Source organism: Chiloscyllium plagiosum, chromosome 16, assembly GCF_004010195.1.
Source record: "Chiloscyllium plagiosum isolate BGI_BamShark_2017 chromosome 16, ASM401019v2, whole genome shotgun sequence".
Lineage (NCBI taxonomy): Eukaryota > Metazoa > Chordata > Chondrichthyes > Orectolobiformes > Hemiscylliidae > Chiloscyllium > Chiloscyllium plagiosum.
In genome coordinates this window covers 2,511,681-2,531,389 of record NC_057725.1, presented here as the reverse complement: position 1 = coordinate 2,531,389, position 19,709 = coordinate 2,511,681, and the positions used below count along the sequence as shown (strand labels likewise).

The 19,709-nt window shown below is 42.5% G+C and overlaps 1 protein-coding gene across 1 annotated transcript in view; it reads right to left on the bottom strand.

The window, feature by feature from the left end:
- Window positions 1-18,153: 18,153 nt before the first annotated feature.
- Window positions 18,154-19,709, bottom strand: part of fgf19 (fibroblast growth factor 19) — a 7,465-nt gene continuing 5,909 nt past the window's right edge. The window contains exon 3 of the mRNA XM_043706361.1: window positions 18,154-19,360. Within this exon, the coding sequence (XP_043562296.1) occupies window positions 19,061-19,360 (300 nt within the window). The 3' untranslated portion in view covers window positions 18,154-19,060. The remainder of the gene's footprint in view (window positions 19,361-19,709) is intronic.

The following is a 19,709-nucleotide window of genomic DNA, read 5'->3' as shown; positions in this document are numbered from 1 at the left end:
CATGCCCGAAATGTCGATTCTCCTGCTCCTCAGATGCTGCCTGGCCTGCTGCGCTTTTCCAGCACCACACTTTTCAGCGCTACTGAGAGTGATCGTGTCACTGCCCCTGTACCAGAAGGTCTGAGTTTAGGTCCCACCTGCTCCAGAAGGGTGCAATGACAACTCTGAGCAAGCAGATTAGAAAATACCTGACACAGTCCCCACTTTATAACATTGACTAAAGCTCAGAACATACAGCATTTTGAGTCATACAGCCCAGAAACAGACCCTTCAGTCCAACTTATCCACACCAACTCACTTCCCAAACTGAACTAGTACCATTTGCCTTCATTTGTCCCATAATCCCTCTATACGTTCCCTATTCACGTGTCTGTCTAAATATCTTATAAATGCTGTCATTGTGCCAGCCTCTACCACATCCTCTGACAGTTTGTTCCATACACGCACCATCCTCCGTGTCAAAACAATTGTCCCTTTGGTCCCTTTTAAATCTTTCCTCTCTCACTTTAAACCTATGCTCACTAGTTTTGGACTCCCCTACTCCAAGGGAAAGAGATATGAACATAGGAGACATGTTTGCAGGTGACGCCAAAATTGGAGGTGCAACAGACAGTAAAGAAAGTTACCTCAGAATACAACAGGATCTTGATCATATGGGCCAAAGGGCCGAGGAGTGGCACATGCAGTTTAATTTAGATAAATGTGAGGTACTACATTTTGGAAAGGCAATTCAGTGCAGGACCTATACACTTAGTAATAAGGTCCTGGGGACTGTAGCTGAAAAGAAAAGACCATGGAATACAGGTTCATACTTCCTTGAGAGTGGAGTCGCAGGTAGATGGGATAGTGAAGAAGGTGTTTAATGTGCCTGCCTAATTGGTCAGTGCATTGAGTACAGGAGTTGGGAAGCCATGTTGCAGCTGTACAGGACATTGGTGAGGCCACATTTGGAATACTGCCTAAAATTCTGGTCTCCCTATTGTAGGAAGAATGTTGTGAAAGTTGAAAGAATTCAGGAAAGATTTCCAAGGATTTTGCCAGGGTTGGAGGATGTGAGTTATAGGGAGAGACTGAACAGGAAGGGGCTGTTTTCCCTGGAGCATCGGAAGCTGAGGGGTGACCTTATAGAGGTTTGTAAAATCATGAGGGCCATGGATAGGATAAATAGACAAAGTCTTTTCCCTGGGGTTGGGAGTCCAAAACAAGGGGGTATAGGTTTAAGGTGAGAAGGGAAAGATTTAAAAGGGATTTAAGGGGCAACATTCCTACGCAGAGAGTGGTGTGTGTATGGAATGAGCTGCCAAGAGGAAGTTGTGGAGGATGGTACAATTGCAACATTTGAAAGGCATCTGGATGGGTATATGAACAGGAAGGGTTTGAAGGGACATGGGTCAAGAACTGGCAAATGGGACTAGATTTATTTAGGATATCTGGTCAGCATGGATGAATTGGACCGAAGGGTTTGTCTCTGTGCTGTACATCTCTATGATTCTATGAGATTGGCTATTCACCTTATCTATATCCTTCATCATTTTATGAATTTCTATAAGGTCACCCCTCACCCTCCAATCCTCCTGGGGAAGATTGTCCCAGACTACCCAGCTTCTCTTTATAACTCAAACCTTCAATCTTGGTTCATCCCTGTAAATCTTTTTCACACCTTTTGAGTTAAATAACATCCTTCCCATAGCAGTGTGATCAGAATGCTGTACTCTAAACGTTCCTGCCAAGTTGGCAACAGAGTAGAACTTCTAAGCTGGAGCTCCTGCGCTCCATCCATTTCTTTTCTTTTTTCCCCCTTGCTAGCCAGCTCAGACCCAACGTAAACCCCAGCGCAGACTCCCGGCCTCGAGATGAAGCCCAGCACAGACTAGTCTGCTTTTTACTTTTCTCTCTGTTTTCTCTATTTTAGAAAGATTGTAATGCTAAACTTTTAACATTATTTCTTTATTTTTCTAATTTATATTTATAATTATGTACCAAGGCTCATGCCCGAAACGTCGATTCTCCTGCTCCTTGGATGCTGCCTGACCTGCTTTTTCCAGCAACACATTTTCAGCTCTGATCTCCAGCATCTGCAGTCCTCACTTTCTCCTATGTACCTAGGCACCTTTATACCTAAGATGGTGCTGGATATGGTGATCTTGTTCACTTTTTACTGTTCTCCTATATCCCAGTACTTGAGTACTTGTGACAATAAAACATAATTCTAATGCTATTCTAAAATGTGGCCTTATCAATGTCTTGTACAGCCGTAACATGACATCCCAATTCCTCTATTCAATGATGAAAGTAAGCATGTCAGACACCCTTTTCACCACAGTGTCTACATGTGACGCCACTTTCAAGAAACTATGTATTTGCATTCCGAAGTCTCTCTGTTCGACAAATCACTCCAGGGCCTGACCACCAACTGTGTAAGTCCTGACCTGGTTTGCCCTAACGAAAGGGCATTTAGAACATTTAGAACATTAGAACATAGAACATTACAGCGCAGTACAGGCTCTTCGGCCCTCGATGTTGTGCCGACCTGTCATACCAATCTGAAGCCCATCTAACTTACACTATTCCATGTACGTCCAAATGCTTGTCCAATGACGACTTAAATGTACTTAAAGTTGGCGAATCTACTACCGTTGCAGGGAAAGCATTCCATACCCTTACTACTCTCTGAGTAAAGAAACTACCTCTGACATCTGTCCTATATCTATCACCCCTCAATTTAAAGCTATGCCCCCTTGTGCTCGCCGTCACCATACTTGGAAAAAGGCTCTCCCTGTTCGCCCTATGTAACCCTCTGATTATCTTTTATGTCTCTATTAAGTCACCTCTCAACCTTCTTCTCTCTAACGAAAACAGCCTCAAGTCCCTCAGCCTTTCTCGTAAGACCTTCCCTCCATACCAGGCAACATTTCAGTACCCTTTCCAAAGCTTCCACATCTTTCTCATAATGCGGTGACCAGAACTGTACACAATACTCCAAGTGCGGCCACACCAGAGTTTTGTACAGCTGTGGCATAATGTTATGGTTCCAGAACTCGATCCCTCTATTAATAAAAGCTAAAACACTGTATGCCTTCTTAACAACCCTGTCAACTTGGGTGGCAACTTTCAAGGATTTGTGTACCTGGACACCGAGATCTCTCTGCTCATCTACACTACCAAGAATCTTACCATTAGCCCAGTACTTTGCATTCCGGTTACTCTGACCAAAGTGAATCATCTCACACTTGTCCGCATTAAACTCCATTTGCCACCTCTCAGCTCAGCTCTGCAGCATATCTATGTCTCTCTGTAACGTACAACATCCTTCATCACTATCCACAACTCCACCAACCTTAGTGTCGTCTGCAAATTTACTAATCCACCCTTCTACACCCTCATCCAGGTCGTTTATAAAAATGACAAACAGCAGTGGACCCAACACCAGTACACCACGAGTAACTGGAGTCCAGAATGAACATTTCCCATCAACCACCACTCTCTGTCTTCTTTCAGCAAACCAATTACTGATCCAAACGGCTATATCTCCCACAATCCCATTCTTCCGCATTTTGTACAATAGTCTACTGTGGGGACGCTTATCGAACGCCTTGCTGAAATCCATATACACCACATCAACCAGTTTACTGTCATCTACCTGCTTGGTCACCTTCTCAAAGAACTCAATAAGGTTTGTGAGACATGACCTACCCTTCACAAAACCATGCTGACTATCTCTAATCAAATTATTCTTCCAATATTCTATAGACTCTTACACCATTCCTGTGTTTTGGAGGATAGCTAAAGTAATCTCACTAACATGGAAAGAAAACAAAGAATTAGAGTCTAATTATCCTGACATCAGTAGTAAGTGGCTCAGTGGTTAGCACTGCTGCCTTACAGGATCAGACAGAGTTGACATAAGTTATGAAAGGAAAACCATGCTTGACACATCTACCGGAATTTTTCGATGATGTAACTAGTAGAGTTAATACAGGGTAGTAGTAGTACTTAGACTTTTAATAAGGTCCCACACTTTTTATTCATTCACAGGATGACAGTGTTACTAGCTAGGCCAGCATTTATTGCCCACCATTAATTGTCCAGAGGGCAGTTAAGAGTCAACCAAACTGTCGTGAGTGTGGAGTCACCTGTAGGCCAGACCAGGTAAGCATGGCAGATTTCCTTCTCTAAGGGACATTAATGAACAGGATAAGAATTTCCAACAATCAGCAATAGCTTCACGGTCATCATTAGACCTTAATTCCAGATTATTTTCATTGAATTCAAATTCTACCATGTGCCATGGCAAGGACTTGAAACATTGACTGTGTTTCTCTCTCTCCAGACCAGCCAGGTTTCTTAAGTAATTTCTGTTTTTCATACCGGCACACAGCAGATGCTGGAATCTGAAATAAAAATAGAAAATGCTGGAAATGCTCAGCTCATCAGGGGTACCAGTGGGGAGAGAAACATGGAATAATAGGAAATAAGAGTAGGAGTAGGCCATTCAACCCTTTGAACCTGCTCTGCTATTTAGTATGATCATTACTAATCATCCAGCACACAAAACCTTGTTTCTGCTTTCTCCACTTTAGCTCTAAGAACTATATCAAACTATTTCCTGAAAACATACAATGTTTTGACATTTTTTAATTCACTCATGGGGCGTGAGGATTGCTGGCTTACTAATGTTTATTGTCCATCTCTAGTTGCCTTTGAGCTAAATGACATTCAAAGCCATTCCAGAGGAAAGATGAACGCCATCCACATTGCTGTGATTCTGGAGTGGCATGTAAATCAAACCAGGTAAGAATGGCAGATTTCCTTCCCTGAAGGCCACAACTGGACCAAATGGGTTTTTCCTGACAATTGTCAATGATTTTGTGGTCAACAGTAGATTCTTAATTCTGGATTAGAGTGGTGCTGGAAGAACATAGCAGCTCAGGCAGCATCCGAGGAGCAGGATTCCTGCTCCTCGGATGCTGCCTGAACTGCTGTGCTTTTCCAGCACCACTCTAATCCAGAATCTGGTTTCCAGCACCTGCAGTCATTGTTTTTACTTAATAGATTCTTAATTCCAGATCAGTATTGAATTCAAATTCCACCATCTGCCAGGTGGGTTTCAAAACCAGGTCCCCAGAATATGACATGAGTTTCTGGATTAATAGCCAAGAAATGATACCACAAGGTATTGCCTCCCCCATGTGCAAATAAACCCCAAATGTTGGAACTCTCTTTCACAAATGGAAACTGATGCTCAACCAATAATTGATTTTAATTGTGACAGTGATATATTTCTGTAATCAAAGATATTAAGGGAGACAAAAAAAAGCTGGGCTTGAGAGCTTAGGTCAGAGGTCAGCCTGATTAACCCATTGATTAGCAAAACAGGCTGAAAGGGTTAAATGACAGTATAATGGTCAATCAGAGATCAGTGTGAAAGTGACCATCCCCACCTCCCGAGGATGGGTCAGCTTTTTGCATACAATTACAAATCATAGAGGTATTGCAGCACAGAAGGAGGCCACTTGGTCTTTAACGTCTGGACTGGCTCATTAAATAAGCATCATTGCCCAGTAACAATTTTCACGAATCCAGTTGTGCTGTACTTTCCTCATTGCAGATGGTCTTGTGAGGGGCATGGCGAATCCCATGCCAGAAATGGAGAGGAGGTTGATGCCTCCACTACTGCCTTAAAGGTGTGAAGGCCCCAGCATCATATTTAAAGGGCCACTCACTCACTCATTGTAAGCCAGGAACAATGCTCAAACCCAGGCAGATACCTGCTGCTACCCATTTGGCTCCTTTCCCCTTCCCCATGTCAACTCAAACTCCCTACCATCTCAAAGGACAAGGGCAGCAGATACATGAGAACACCATCTGCAGATTCTTCTCCAAGTACCTCACCATCCTGACTTGGAAATATATCGCCTTTCCTTCAGTGTTGCTGCATCAAAATCCTGCAATTCCCACCCCTAGGACATTGTGGGTCTACCTCAAGCATGTGGACTGCAGCAGTTGAAGAAGGCAGCTCACTATCATCTCCTCAAGGACCAACTAAGGATGGATAATAAATGCTGGCCCAGCCAGTGATGTCCACTTCCCAAAAATGAATAAAAGAAAAGCCCACGTCCCTTCCCTGGCCTCCTTGAACTGTGCTCATTATTCAGTCACCCTCAATGCCCTGTGCAACTTCCAGCCTCCTCAAAGAGGACCTTACTGCATTGTCCAGCAAGTACAGGGCTGAAAATGTGTTGCTGGAAAAGCGCAGCAGGTCAGGCAGCATCCAAGGAGCAGGAGAATCGACGTTTCAGGCATAAGCCCTTCTTCCTGAATGCTGCCTGACCTGCTGCGCTTTTCCAGCAACACATTTTCAGCTCTGATCTCCAGCATCTGCAGTCCTCACTTTCTCCAGCAAGTACAGGACCTTGCCTGCTGCATTCGTCCTTAATGCAATTGGAACCAGAAGGCATATATTGCACACTGGTCAAGAAATTCTGGTGAGCTGTCCCTTTGCTGAGCATCTATGACATGCAAATACATAGTAAAAACTGAAAGGACTCCAGATGCGGGAAATCAGAACCAAAAACAAAAATTGCTGGAAAAGCTTAGCATCTGTGAAGAGAAATCAGAGTTAACGTTTCGGGTCCAGTGACCCCTCCTCACAACTGGTGATATTCTAGGAAAAAGTTGTTTTTTTATGCAGGAGATCAGGTGGGGGGAGGGGTAAGGAGTGAACAATAGATAGAGATAATGCCTCAAAGAGAGAGAAGAAAAGTTGGACAGACAAAGGAGTGGATCACCATCAGCCTGGGAGAATGAATAGCTGCTAATGGGGACTGTTAGTAGCTCATAATGGTTTGTGTGTAATAGCAGACCATGTGATCACAAGGGGTGATGCTGGTGTGTGGGGGGTTGGGGTAAGGACATGGGGAGAAGGTATCTCAAACCCTCACATTCTTGAACTCAATATTTAGCCCAGAAGGTGGGACAGTTCCTAAGCAGAAAATAAGATGTTGTTCTTCCAGCTTGCACTGAGCTTCACTAGAGAACTGCAGCATGTCTGAGACTGAGATGTTGGCCAGGGAAGAGGGTGGGGTGTTAAAGTGGCAGGCAACTGGAAGCTCAGGGTCTTTTTTGCGCGCAGATGTATGTATTCTGTGAAACAGTCACCCAGTCTGCACTTCATTTCCCCAATGTGGAGGAGACCACATTGTGAGCAGTGAATGCAGTCAACTAGATTGTGTGAAATGCAGGTAAAGTGCTGCTTCATCTGGAAGGTGTGTTTGGGAACTTGTATACTGAGGAGGGAGGAGGTAAATGGACAGGTGTTACACCTTCTGTGGTTGTGGGGGAAGCTGCAGTGGGTTGTAGGGGATGTATTGGGAGTGAGGAGGAGTGGACCAGATTGTCCTGGACGGAACAGTCCCTGCAGTAGGCTGACAAGGGAGGGCAGGGAATATGTGTCTGGTGGTGGCATCTCACTGGAGGTAGTGGAAATGGTGGCTGATGATCCCCTGGACGTGCACGCTGGTGGGATGGCAGGTGAACACCAAGGGTTACCCTGTCACTATTGTGGGAGAGAAGAGAGAGGGGATAAAGGGTGAAGTGCAGGAGATGGGTTGAACCCTGTCAACAACGGTGCTGGGGAATCCTTGGTTGAGGAAGAAGGTGGGCATTTCAGAAGCTTTCTTATCGAAGTTGGCATCATTGGAACAGATGCAATGGAGGTGGAGGAACTGGGAGAAATGGAATAGAATCTTTACAGGAAGTGGGATGTGAGGATGTATAGTCCAGGTGACTGTGGGAGGTAGGCATATAGGGATATTTGTGGAAATGGAAACAGATATGTTGAGGAAGGGAAGAGAGGAATCAGAAATGGACCTGGTGAAGATGAGAGAGGGATGGAAATTGGAAGCAAATTTGTAAATGAATTTGTAAACATGTCCAATTCCAGACAAGAAGGGAAACCTCACCAATGATGTCATCAAAATTTCAGAAAAATAGTTGTCAGTGGGTGCTGGAATAGATCTAGAACAAGGAATGTTCCATATATCCCACAAAGGCTTCACTGGGGCCCATGCAGGTAACCATGGTCAGCCCTCTGACCTGAATAAAGTGAAAGGAATTAAAAGAGTCTGGAGATCACTGAAGATGTTACCTAGTGGATGTAGGTTTGCTCGCTGAGCTGAAAAGTTTATTTTCATTACCTTACTAGGTAACATCTTCAGTGGACCTCATGCGAAGCAAGGCTGAAAATTCCTGCTTTCCATTTATATGTTTGGGTTTCTTTGGGTTGGTGATGTCATTTCCTGTGGTGATGTCATTTCCTGTGGTGAAGTCACTTCCGGTTCCTTTTCTCAGGGGGTGGTAGATGGGGTCTAACTCGATGTGTTTGTTGATAGAGTTCTGGTTGGAATGCCATGCTTCTAGGAATTCTCGGGCATGTCTTTGTTTGGCTTGTCCAAGGATGGATGTATTGTCCCAGTCGAACTGGTGTCTTTCCTCATCCGTGTGTGAAGATACTAGTTAGAGAGGGTCATGTCTGTTTGTGACTAGTTGGTGTTCATGTATCCTGGTGGCTAGTTTTCTGCCTGTTTGTCCAAACTGGCCTCTCATGCAGTTCAGTTCCCCTGCTCACTGCCTGGCTTCCTGCTTCCAGCAGCAGTATAAGTTACTGGTCTTTACTCCTGAAAGAAATCACAGGACATTGGTGTGAAAAATGGAAAAGAAAAATTTGATTGAATTTGTCATAGGTGCAGAAATAGGCCATTCTGCTCTGTCATTCAGTGAGATCATGACTGATCTGATAATCCTCAACTCCACTTTCCTGCCTTTTCCCAATAACCCTTGATTTCCTTACTGATTAGATTTTTTTTAAATCTGTCTATGTTGGGGCAGAGTAGAATAAATTTTACTCTGTATCTGGCTGTGTTATAACTGGTTTGGGAGATTTTTCCTGTTCTTTGACAATACAATGCCTTATATCCTCCACCTCCTCTGGACACAGGGAAAAGAGGAAAGAAGATGATGCTATTCCTACAGCAGATGGCAGTGTTGTCCCATACATAGAACATTCATTCCACCAGCGCATCAATGATTTAATTTTGAACATAAAATTTGACAAGGAAAGCAATGTTTAGTTTTATACCAGTCTGAGTATACATCTGAAGATAACGAGAATAAATGCCACCAGATTGGAAAAGCAGCATTTGAAAGTTTTAAAATATCACCAATTTAATCAAATTTTAGGCATTTTCACTCAGTTGCCAAACAAAGATAACAGATATAGAAAAAGTCTAAAAGCAACAATCTATGAGGATAGATATTCCATTTTTGTTGTTTTCGGAATAGAGTCTCAACCATCAGAAAAACACACAGAGAAATTAGCAGGTGCAACATTTAATTTTATGACTTGGAGGAGCCGGTGTTGGACTGGGGTGGACAAAGTTAAAATTCACACAACACCAGGTTATAGTCCAACAGATTTATTTGGAAGCACTAGCTTTCAGAGCACTGCTCCTTCATCAGGTAGTTGTGATGATAAAGAAGCAGCGCTTCGAAACTAGTGCTTCCAAATAAACCTGTTGGACTATAACCTGTTGTTGTGTGATTTTTAACTAATGTTTTAGACGATTATGATTTTAGTTCTGCATCTTTGGTGGTTGATGGTCCATAACATGAATGCAAAAGCTAAAAATCTATTCCTGGTTTGTCTGTGGTAGATGATCACTATGTCTTGATGAGAGCTGACTGGGCCATAAAACACATTGTCAGGTTCCACTGGGCTTCTGACAAAGCTGCTCACATATCCAGGAGCATCCTGAGATATGAAGGGAACTCCCGAAGGGCACTAGTAGCAGTTTTGCAGCTCCTCATCTCTCACCTGCTGCAAAATGTGTGAACCCGTCTTTGTCACCAAGATTGATGTGGAGGTGCCGGTGTTGGACTGGGGGTGGACAAGATCAGAAGTCACATGACATCAGGTTATAGATCAACAGGTTTATTTGAAATCACAAGCTTTTGAAGCGCTGCCCCTTCATTTGATCAAGTACTCCGAAAGCTTGTGATTTCAGATATAACCTGATGTCATGTGACTTTTGACCTCATCAAGATCGAGACCACCTGAGCAGAATTACCAATGCTGCTTCCATCTTTTGTCTGGGCCCACTCAATCAAACTTCCTCATAAGATCACCTTGCTTCAGCCCAGAATGCACACTTCTCTCTTCAAGTCACTGTATCCAAAAGACCAGAGTGGCATAGATGCTCATTGGTTAGCACTGTGTCTTATAGTGCCAGGAACTCAGGTTTGCTTCCTCCCTCAGGCATGTGTCTGTGTAGAGTTTGCACATTCCCTCCATGTCTGCATTGGTTTCCTCCAGGTGCTCCGGTTTCCTCCTGCACTCCAAAGAAGTGCAGGTTAGATGGACTGACCATGCTAAATTGTCCATAGTGTCCAGGGATGTGAATTAATGATGGGGAATGCAGAGTTACAGAGAAGGGATGAGTCTGGGTGGGATGCTCTTTGGAGGGTTTGTGTAGACCTGATGGGCGAATGGTCCGTTTCCACTCTGTAGGGATTCTATTGTATTCTAAGAAACTATATCCAACATCAGCAAACCCATTATAGCATTAAACTACTGACCACCCAACCCCTTCTTAGAGCCCCTATTAGTTGATGCTGTTAACTGTTCCCTCTCATCAGGTACCATCCCCCTCAACTTCAAGTCCCTTGTCAATACCTCCACTTCAAAAAAACTCAACCTTCACCAAACAGACCTTGTAAACTATTCTCCCAATCCCTCTTCTCTCCAAGAAACCTTAGGATGTGTTGGCAACTCCCAAATCTGTACCATCTGTCCCACAACTCCATGTTTCAATCACTCCCATCAGGTTTCTGTCCCTGCCAAAGTACTGAAGGAACTCTTATAAAAATAACCCTCTTTCATAAAGTGCTTTCATGGGCTATGGGAGTCACTGGAAGGCCAACAGTTGTTGTCCATCCCACATTGCTCTTAAACTGAACGAAATGTGCCACCCTTCCCTGGTTTGGCTGGACAGTAGTGATAGGACTTGAACTGAATCGATATTATCTTAGCATCATTCTGCAGTGCAAATCAGCCACCTAGTCAATTTAGTTACATTAAAAGCTGCACGTTCCTCCTTCAAGATCCCTGTTTGGTCTTTGCTGGGCTGCAGTTGGACAGATTTACCAGCAGAGGTCAGCGCAAATCTGGTGCAAACTTCTAACTAACGGCATAAGTCCCAATTTAGACAGTTCCTTCAAATTTACTGTACATCACGTCAGTGCAAAGATGCATGTTCTACACTTGGAAACTTACTTACATTGGAGATTTCTTTTTGTTGTAAATTTATTTATGGGGGAAGTTGATGCAATTAATGATGATGTAAAAGTCCACACGAGTCATAGTAACATGATATTTTGTACAAGCCTATTGCAAATTATTAACTGTGTGGGACATCAAAGAGTGTGCGGCCCTGGGACTGTGTTGGGAGGCAGCGTCCATATCTTGCTTGGTACCATCTTGTGAAAGTTACGGGCTTTGAGGATCGCTGATTAACAGGAGGTCAGGTAATACTGGTAGCTGTTTGTTGCATGAAAGTTGCCTTTAGGCAATAAACCTTTCGTATTATTGCAATAAAATCGATAAGAAGTCTAACGAGATCAAATGTACGGCTGTATCACTGACGGTCAAATAGGCAAAGTCTGATTACCTACAGAAACATCTAGAGTTGTAGTTCACAAAAGGCCAACAACTGACAATGAATCATGATCCTATTTCTCGAACTAGGTTTTATTGCAACAATACCCCACATGTTCCTTCTCTTTCACTATCACACACATTTTCTGATTCACTCCTCGCGTAACAAACACAGTCCAGAAGGAAGAGTGATGTGGGGTTTTACATTGCAGGTTTAGGTAGATTTGGGGTTACTTAGCACAATTGGCTTGCCAAGTAAAGTGATTCTAACAGCATGGGGTCAATTCATACGCCATCTATCATTGTTGTGAAGGTCCCGCCTCCTCAACCTCATCCTTCATCTGGGACATGGGAACCCACAGATTAAACCAGCACACTCTCCAATTAGGGAGTAGCCCTCTGCAGCAATGGTGACTTCACCTTGGGATCAATTAATATTTCATTCATGAAAGCATGTTCATATTTCCAGAGTGTTAATGTCATGAGATAAACCTGATAAGGTATCAAAGCCAGGTAAACTTCAAGTCATTCAGATCTGACATATTCAATCCTTTCACTACAGTGAGAATGGTACACTTATCCACAGCTTCTGTAGTTTTGGAAAATCAGCCAGTGCTCTTGCTCCGAGTCACTTTAACCCAACCTCTGCTAAAGGTCTGGACAGAGGATAAAGATGGGATTACTTAGTCTACTTGTCTTGGAATATGGGAAATGTGAAACAGAAACAGAAAGTGCTGGAAGAACTCAGCAGGTCTGACACCATCTGTGGATAGAGAAACAGAATGACTACTTTGAGTCCAGTGCGATTCTTCTTCAGAACACTTCAGTGTTTCTCCACAGATGCTGCAGGACCTGCTGAGTTTCATGGGTGAAAATCATTACTCCATCTGGATTGTGTGTCACTGATTCATGCAGCACAGAAACTTTGGTCCAACTTGTCTACGCCAACCAGATTTCCCAAACGGAACTCCCTTACCACTTGCATTTGGCCCAATCAGTTTAAACCTTTCCTATTCATGTACCTGTCCAAACATCTTTTAAATGTTATAACTGTACCTGCATCTACCACTTTCCCTGGCAGTTCATTCCACATTTGTATTACCCTCTATGAGAAAACGTTGCCCTTCAGGTCCCTTTTAAATCTTTCTCCTACCATCTTAAACTCCCCTATTCTAAGGGAAAAAAACCTTTGCTATTCAGCTTATCTACGCCTCTCATAATTTTATAAACCTCTATCAACCTTCTATGCTCCAGGGAAAAAAAGTCCCAGCCTATCCAGCCTCTCCTAAAACTCAAACCTGCCAGTCCCAGGAACATTACAGTAAATCTTTTCAATACCCTTTCCAATTTAATACTAGCCTTCCTTTGGCAGAGCAACCAAACTGTACACAGTATTCCAAAAGTAGCCTCACCAATGTACTGTACAGCCACAACATGACCGCCTCAACTCTTATTCTCAATGGCCAGAGTCTGGATGTTTGGATTGTGAGGAAGCAGGATATAAATGAGCAAGTATTACACCTTGTATGACTGAATAGGAAGGTGCCATGGGGCTATGGGGAGGTGTTGGGAGTACAGGTGGAGTGGACCAGTGTGGCCTAGAGGAATTGGTCCCTGCAGAATGCTAACAAGAGAGGGGAGGGGAATGTGTTTCTGATGGTGGCATTCTGCTGGAGGCGGTGGAAAATGATGCAATATATAGAAGTGGTAGATGTCAGGGGAACCCTTTTGGTGTTGTGGGAGAGTAGAGAAGGGGTGAGTGCAGAAATACAGAAAATGGGTCGGACACAACGGAGGGCTCTGTCAACCAAAGTGACAGAGAATCCTCGTTTGACAAAAAAGATGGACATTTCTGAGATCCCCTTTGCAGAAGGTGATATAATCAAAATAAATGCTACTGAAAAGAAGAAACTGGCAGAATGGACTGAAGTATTTTGTCCGGATGTATGGTCCACATGACTGTGGGGGCTGGTGGGTTTGTATGGACTTCGACACGTCATTTATTGTATCCGTTGCTCCTGATTTGGTCTCCTCTACATTGGGAAGACTGGATGCCTACTCGCAGAGCGCTTCAGAGAACATCTCCAGGACAGCTGCAACAATCATCCCCACCGCCCCATGGCTGAACATTTCAACTCCCCCTCCCACTTTGCTGAGGACATGCAGGTCCTGGGCCTCCTCCCTTACCACCTGACACCTGGAGGAAGAGTGCCTCATCTTGAGAAAGAATGCAGGTCTCTAATCTAGACTCTGATTGCCAGCATCTGCAGTATTCAGTTTCACCCAGTTTGTAGTGGATACCTACTAATGGTGCAGCCAACCCATGTTGATCTACTTAAGATCACTATTATCAGTTTTACTTTCTCTCTGACAGATTATCACCATCCCTTTGTCTCCCTCACTGTCGTTTGCCCTCTCTGGCCTCTATCTCTGCGCTCCCCACTTCCACATACATTGGACATGAAACACTAGCTTCTCTAGCAGTCTTTGAGTTTGCTTGGGAAATTAATGTTGCCCTGGATGGACTTGAGGGGGCTGGGAGTTATTTTTCAATAATTAATAATTTTGATTTGATTAAGCAAGCAAGGAATTTGATTATATGCTTTTTGAGTGTAGTTAATTTTAAACACACTCCCTAAGAAGAAATCCATATGCCAGGTTAGAAGCAAAGTTATTGGCTTATGGTTTTATTGATGTTTAAGGCACAGGTAAATGTAAACTTAAAATAACAAATAACATGTGTGAGAATACTTTCATTATTACACAGCTATATTATGAACTGGTTTAGTTTTGTAGTAACACATGTAACAGGCCTGTGCAAGCATTTCTGTATCCCACCACGGATAAGTTAGGTTAGTTGGCCAGATAGTTAGTTTGCTATGATGCCAACTGCATAGGTTCAGTTCCTGTACCAGCCTGATGTTACCATGAATATCCCATCTTCTCCACTTCACCAGAGGTTTGGTGACCCTAAGGTTAAACCACCAACAGTCATCTGTCTCTATTGAGTTTCAATTAGTACATATATTATCATCAGTAGTTAGTCTTGTAGTTGTTTTGATCTTTTGAGATGACTTAATTTGCACATTAGAGATGCTAGATGAATACATGGTTTCACTGATGCCAGAACAGCTTGCTGAAGAGTCATGGACTTGGTAAGAGTAAGAGGACAAACTGTTACCAACAGAATAATTGAAAAGCTTATGCCCAAAATGTCGATTCTCCTGCTTCTCAAATGCCGCCTGACCTGCTGTGCTTTTCCAGCACCATACTTTTCGACTCTGATCTCCAGTATTTACAGTCTTGACTTTCTCCTAATCTAATGATATGTTTGGCATGTGAAAGAATGACACAAGAGACAATAGGAGGTGTGCTACCAATCTGACCACTGCCTCTAAAGTAATTTAGGAGGAATTAAACATACAAGATCTGACCAATCCAAGATTGGCCACGGACTATACATGCACTATCCATGCAGTAATAAGCCAACTGGAGTCATGTTTTGGAGATGTCGGTGTTGGACTGGGGAGTACAAAGTTATAAATCACATAACACCAGGTTATAGTCAAACACGTTTATATGGAAGCACTAGCTTTCAGAGTGTTGCTCCTTCATCAGGTGGCTGTGGAGTATAAGATCGTAAGACACAGAATTTATAGCAAAAGTTTACAGTGTGATGCAACTGAAATTATGTATTGAAAAACACCTGGATTGTTTGTTAAGTCTCTCATGTGTTCGACTATAACTTGGTGTTGTGTGATTTTTAACTAAGCCAATTGGAGTTCGGAATGTCTTTGATCATGCCCAGGGAGTAAGGGTTGGTGAGGGTTCATTAGGTCTGTGTTTCAGTGGCTCGATACATGAGAAGGAAGATCAAAGACAGTCAAGGAACGCCAGTCAACAGAACACAACAAGAAACTGTGACAGTGTCACAAGCTTGATATCTGAAGGGGAGTGACTGTAAAAATGCTGCTTTTATTATTTATTTTGTACTTGTTACGATGAGCCTAACAAATTCTGTAAAACATGTGAAAACATATACTTGTACCTGAAATGGGTCTAGTAACTAATCGGGTGATGGCAATTTACATCAGCTGTCTCCAGCTTTGACTATAATTGTAATTAGCAATTAAAATTATAAAATATCACAGGGCTGATCTAATTGAGATAGTTCAAATTCTGAAAGATTTAGATAGAGTGTTTAGACAGAAGAGTTCCTCCTTTGGGAACAGCATAATCAGAAGTCGTCAATATCAGGTAATCACCAAGAAATTCAATTGGGAATTCAGAGGAAACGTCTTCACTCAGACAGTGATATGAATGTGAACTCACTCTTTCAGGGAGTTGTTTGAGATAACAGTAGAGGTACATCTATGGGGAAATCAGACAGGAACATGAGGGACAAGGTAATACAGAGTTGACATGACAGATTTAGAGGAGGAGAGATGGAGTGCACAGAATATAATGATTGGCATAAACTGCTTGGGTTGGATGACAGGTTTCCTGCTGCATATTCTGCATAATCCTAGTTTGACAGTTTTGGATATGAACATTGCTATATAACCAATCCATGATTACCTCTGAGAATATGCCGGTAACTGTTTTGTTCAACCATTGCTCAGTGCAATGAAGGTGCTCCAATTGCTTTTAGAAACATGGACAATCTACAGCAGATACCACTGAAGAATTCCCACAAATGGTAGCAAGAAAGATCATTCAACAGTAGCATCCTCTCATGAGCCAACATGCCCAGCATCAAGTCATTCACTTGAAAGCAGCTCTGCTGTTTGGGACATGTCATTCATGAATGACAGGGGAAAGGTTGGTTCCCCTTGTGGGAGAGTCTAAGACCAAAGTGCTAATCTCAGAGTAAGAGTTCACCCTTTCAAGAGAGAGATGAGGAGCACTTTCTTCTCTCAGAATGTACTGAATCTGTGGAATTTTTTACCACAGAGAGGTATAGAGGTTAGGTCATTAAGTATATTCAAAGCTAAGGGACAGATTTTCATGAATAATAGAATCAAGGGTTATTGGGAAAGTGGAGTTGAGGATGATTAGATCAGCCATGATTCCATTGAATCACAGAATAGGCTTGATGGGCTATATGGCCTACTTCTGCTTTTACATCTTATGATCGAAGAATGCTCATTCAGGAAAGCACTGAACTCAGCAAGAGACTTCATTAGAAGTGGGCAGAAGTGAAGTTGAGGTTCAGACAGAATGCTCAAACCTCCCAAAACAACAAAGACTTAAACCATCAAGAATTACCTGCTCAGCATATGGCAGAGCTGACAAATTGCACATTCAGTCTGTCAGCTATTTCAGAACTAATAGAAGTATGGATACAGGTTGTTCTCAAGCCCAAGGAAGCACCTCAGAAGAAGATTCTCATAAAAGACCTGTATGGGTGGAATTACTGGGATTTGAACTCAATAGCAATGAAGGTACAGTGATATATTGCCAAGTCAGGATGGTATCTGACTTAAAGGGCTTTGGGAAATTATGTATCTGCTTCGTTGGTATTCTAGTGATTAGGACTCTTGAGAACCTAAGAATTTGTGAACTCCAGCACTATATTCTTTTGATAGAATGAACTGTAGCCACTTTATATAAAAGATTACAAGTAAAGGAATGCAGACAAATTGTTACAAAATTTTATGTACATTTTATTTTAATTCACAAAGACATCAATAATTTCATACTGTTTATTCACAATTTGGAGGTATGAAATATAAACTATGCAAACCTGGCAGATTTACTTCATCAGTTTACACTAGTTATTTTTGTTTATTAAAATGGTCCATTAACTACATATCCTTCAAGCCTTAGCATTTATCTTCAAATAATTTGTTTGTTTTTATTTATTAATCATTCCAATGGAAAAAAATACATTAGCTTTCTATGAACACAGGTTCATTTGAGCTAAATTACAAAAAAGTGAAAAATTATATAAATATATGTACATAAATATAACAGCAAAATAGAAGGAACTACTGTTTGCAATAAGTTAATTATAAATACCTTCAAAATGGTCAAGTGCTTGTTTAAGTGAATTTGCAATCAACTTCCTTCATGCTAAATTCCTTCAAATCCAACAGGACAAATTTGTATATTTTGCAACAACAGATACTTGATGCATATTTGGTATGACAGTTCCAGTTTATGAACTTTATTTTTAAAGTTATTTTGTGATTGGAATGGGATGGGACCAGATCTGCAATGTTTGGAGACCTCTTTCACAACAGTGCACTGGAGTTGTACATTTCATCCTGAATATCTGGCTGAGAAATGTCACCTTAATGAGCTGATTGGGTTTAAATTTAAAAATCACACAACACTAGGTTATAGTCCAACATGTTTAATTGGAAGCACTAGCTTTCGGAGCGACGCTGATGAAGAAGCAGCTCTCAGAAAGCTAGTGCTTCCAAATTAACATGTTGGACTATAACCTAGTGTTGTATGATTTTTAACTTTGTACATCCCAGTCCAACACCGAGGTCTCCAAATCATGGGTTTAAATTGTCCTCTTCAATTTGAACCAAGCTCAGTGATTAACTGAAAGATTTTTCACCTCCCAACCCTATTCTATCAGGGTTTAACTGCAGCCCAGCTCCTCAGGTGTAAGATTGAAACTTCATCTCTGAACTCCTTTCTTAAAAAAAAAGAGATGGTTTAAACTGCCGTCTATCCTCTCTCATAGGACATACAGTCATGGATTCATAGAGGTGTACAGCATGGAAACAGACCCTTCAGTCCAATTCATTCATGCTGACCAGATATCCTAAATTAATCTCATCTCGTTTGCCAGCATGTCCCTCTAAACCCTTCCTATTCAACTGAAACTATAATTGTTCTTCCTATTTTGTATCTTTCGTCCTGAATTTCACAATACAGGTACAGAATACACCAATCCCTCTACTCTCAATAGAATGGAGGTTTATGCTATTAACTCTTTATCCTAAATCTTACAATAGGGTGAACGCTACTTTCTCCATATTCTATCTGGCCTTACACTGAACCTTCTATTTCTTATAATACAACAGGATTCCACACTATGTCCTGAATCTCTTCTCCCAGTAGAGTTGCATTTTACACAAATCTATTACATTGCTCCTAATGCTGCCCCAACTACACTCAGTCAGCATTTCGCTTGCTTTGCAGTTAAATATTCATAATGAGAATGAATTCCTTCAAGTTGGCATTCAAACTGTCTTTTTTTAATCCTGAGAGACGGAGAAAGTCTCACAATCAAACACTGCCACCTCTTCAGCACAGCAAAAGAGCTGAGGACAAAACAATTCAGTCCAAAGGAAAAGTGCAGTGCAATCACGGGTCTGAAATAAACCTCGTTCATGTGGCTTCGTAAGTGAAGTCCAAAGGGTCCATGCTGTTGATCTGAATCACTGAAGACGGCGGCGAGTCAAGTTCAGGGGTGTCCCTGGACTGATCAGCAGGGACTGGGGGGAGAGGTTGTGTGTTCCGGATGGGCAGGAACTGAGAGAGAGGGGGGAATGCCCTGCCTCTTATGTAGCCTCGTTGCCTTCTGTTGCTCAGGGACACAGCAGCTCCGTACTTTTCCGACCAGTACAAGTTGTAGGAGCCAGACACCAGGCGCTCCCTAAATGAACAGTCAGCTTCATTATAGGTCAGCTGGAGGAGTAATAAAAAAACAAAGGGTCAGTTGGGAGGGAGACGGGGCTGGTGGTAATAAAAGGAAAGAGTCATGAGCCAATGTGTTTCCATGCTCCTTCACGCTCACAGCTGACAACACTGGCGCCTAGGGTTACCCGTGTGGACCTGCAGGTCAGTGAACTCTGGGTCACATAAACTAACTCACAACAGAACAGCGGCTGGTGCACGGAAGCTCAGACACTGTTCCACACAATCAGGCAATTGATGAAATAACTGTTAAAGTGGCAACGACATACTTACACACACACCTCCACCCCACACACACCCCCACCCTACACACACACCCCTCCTCCACACACACACATCC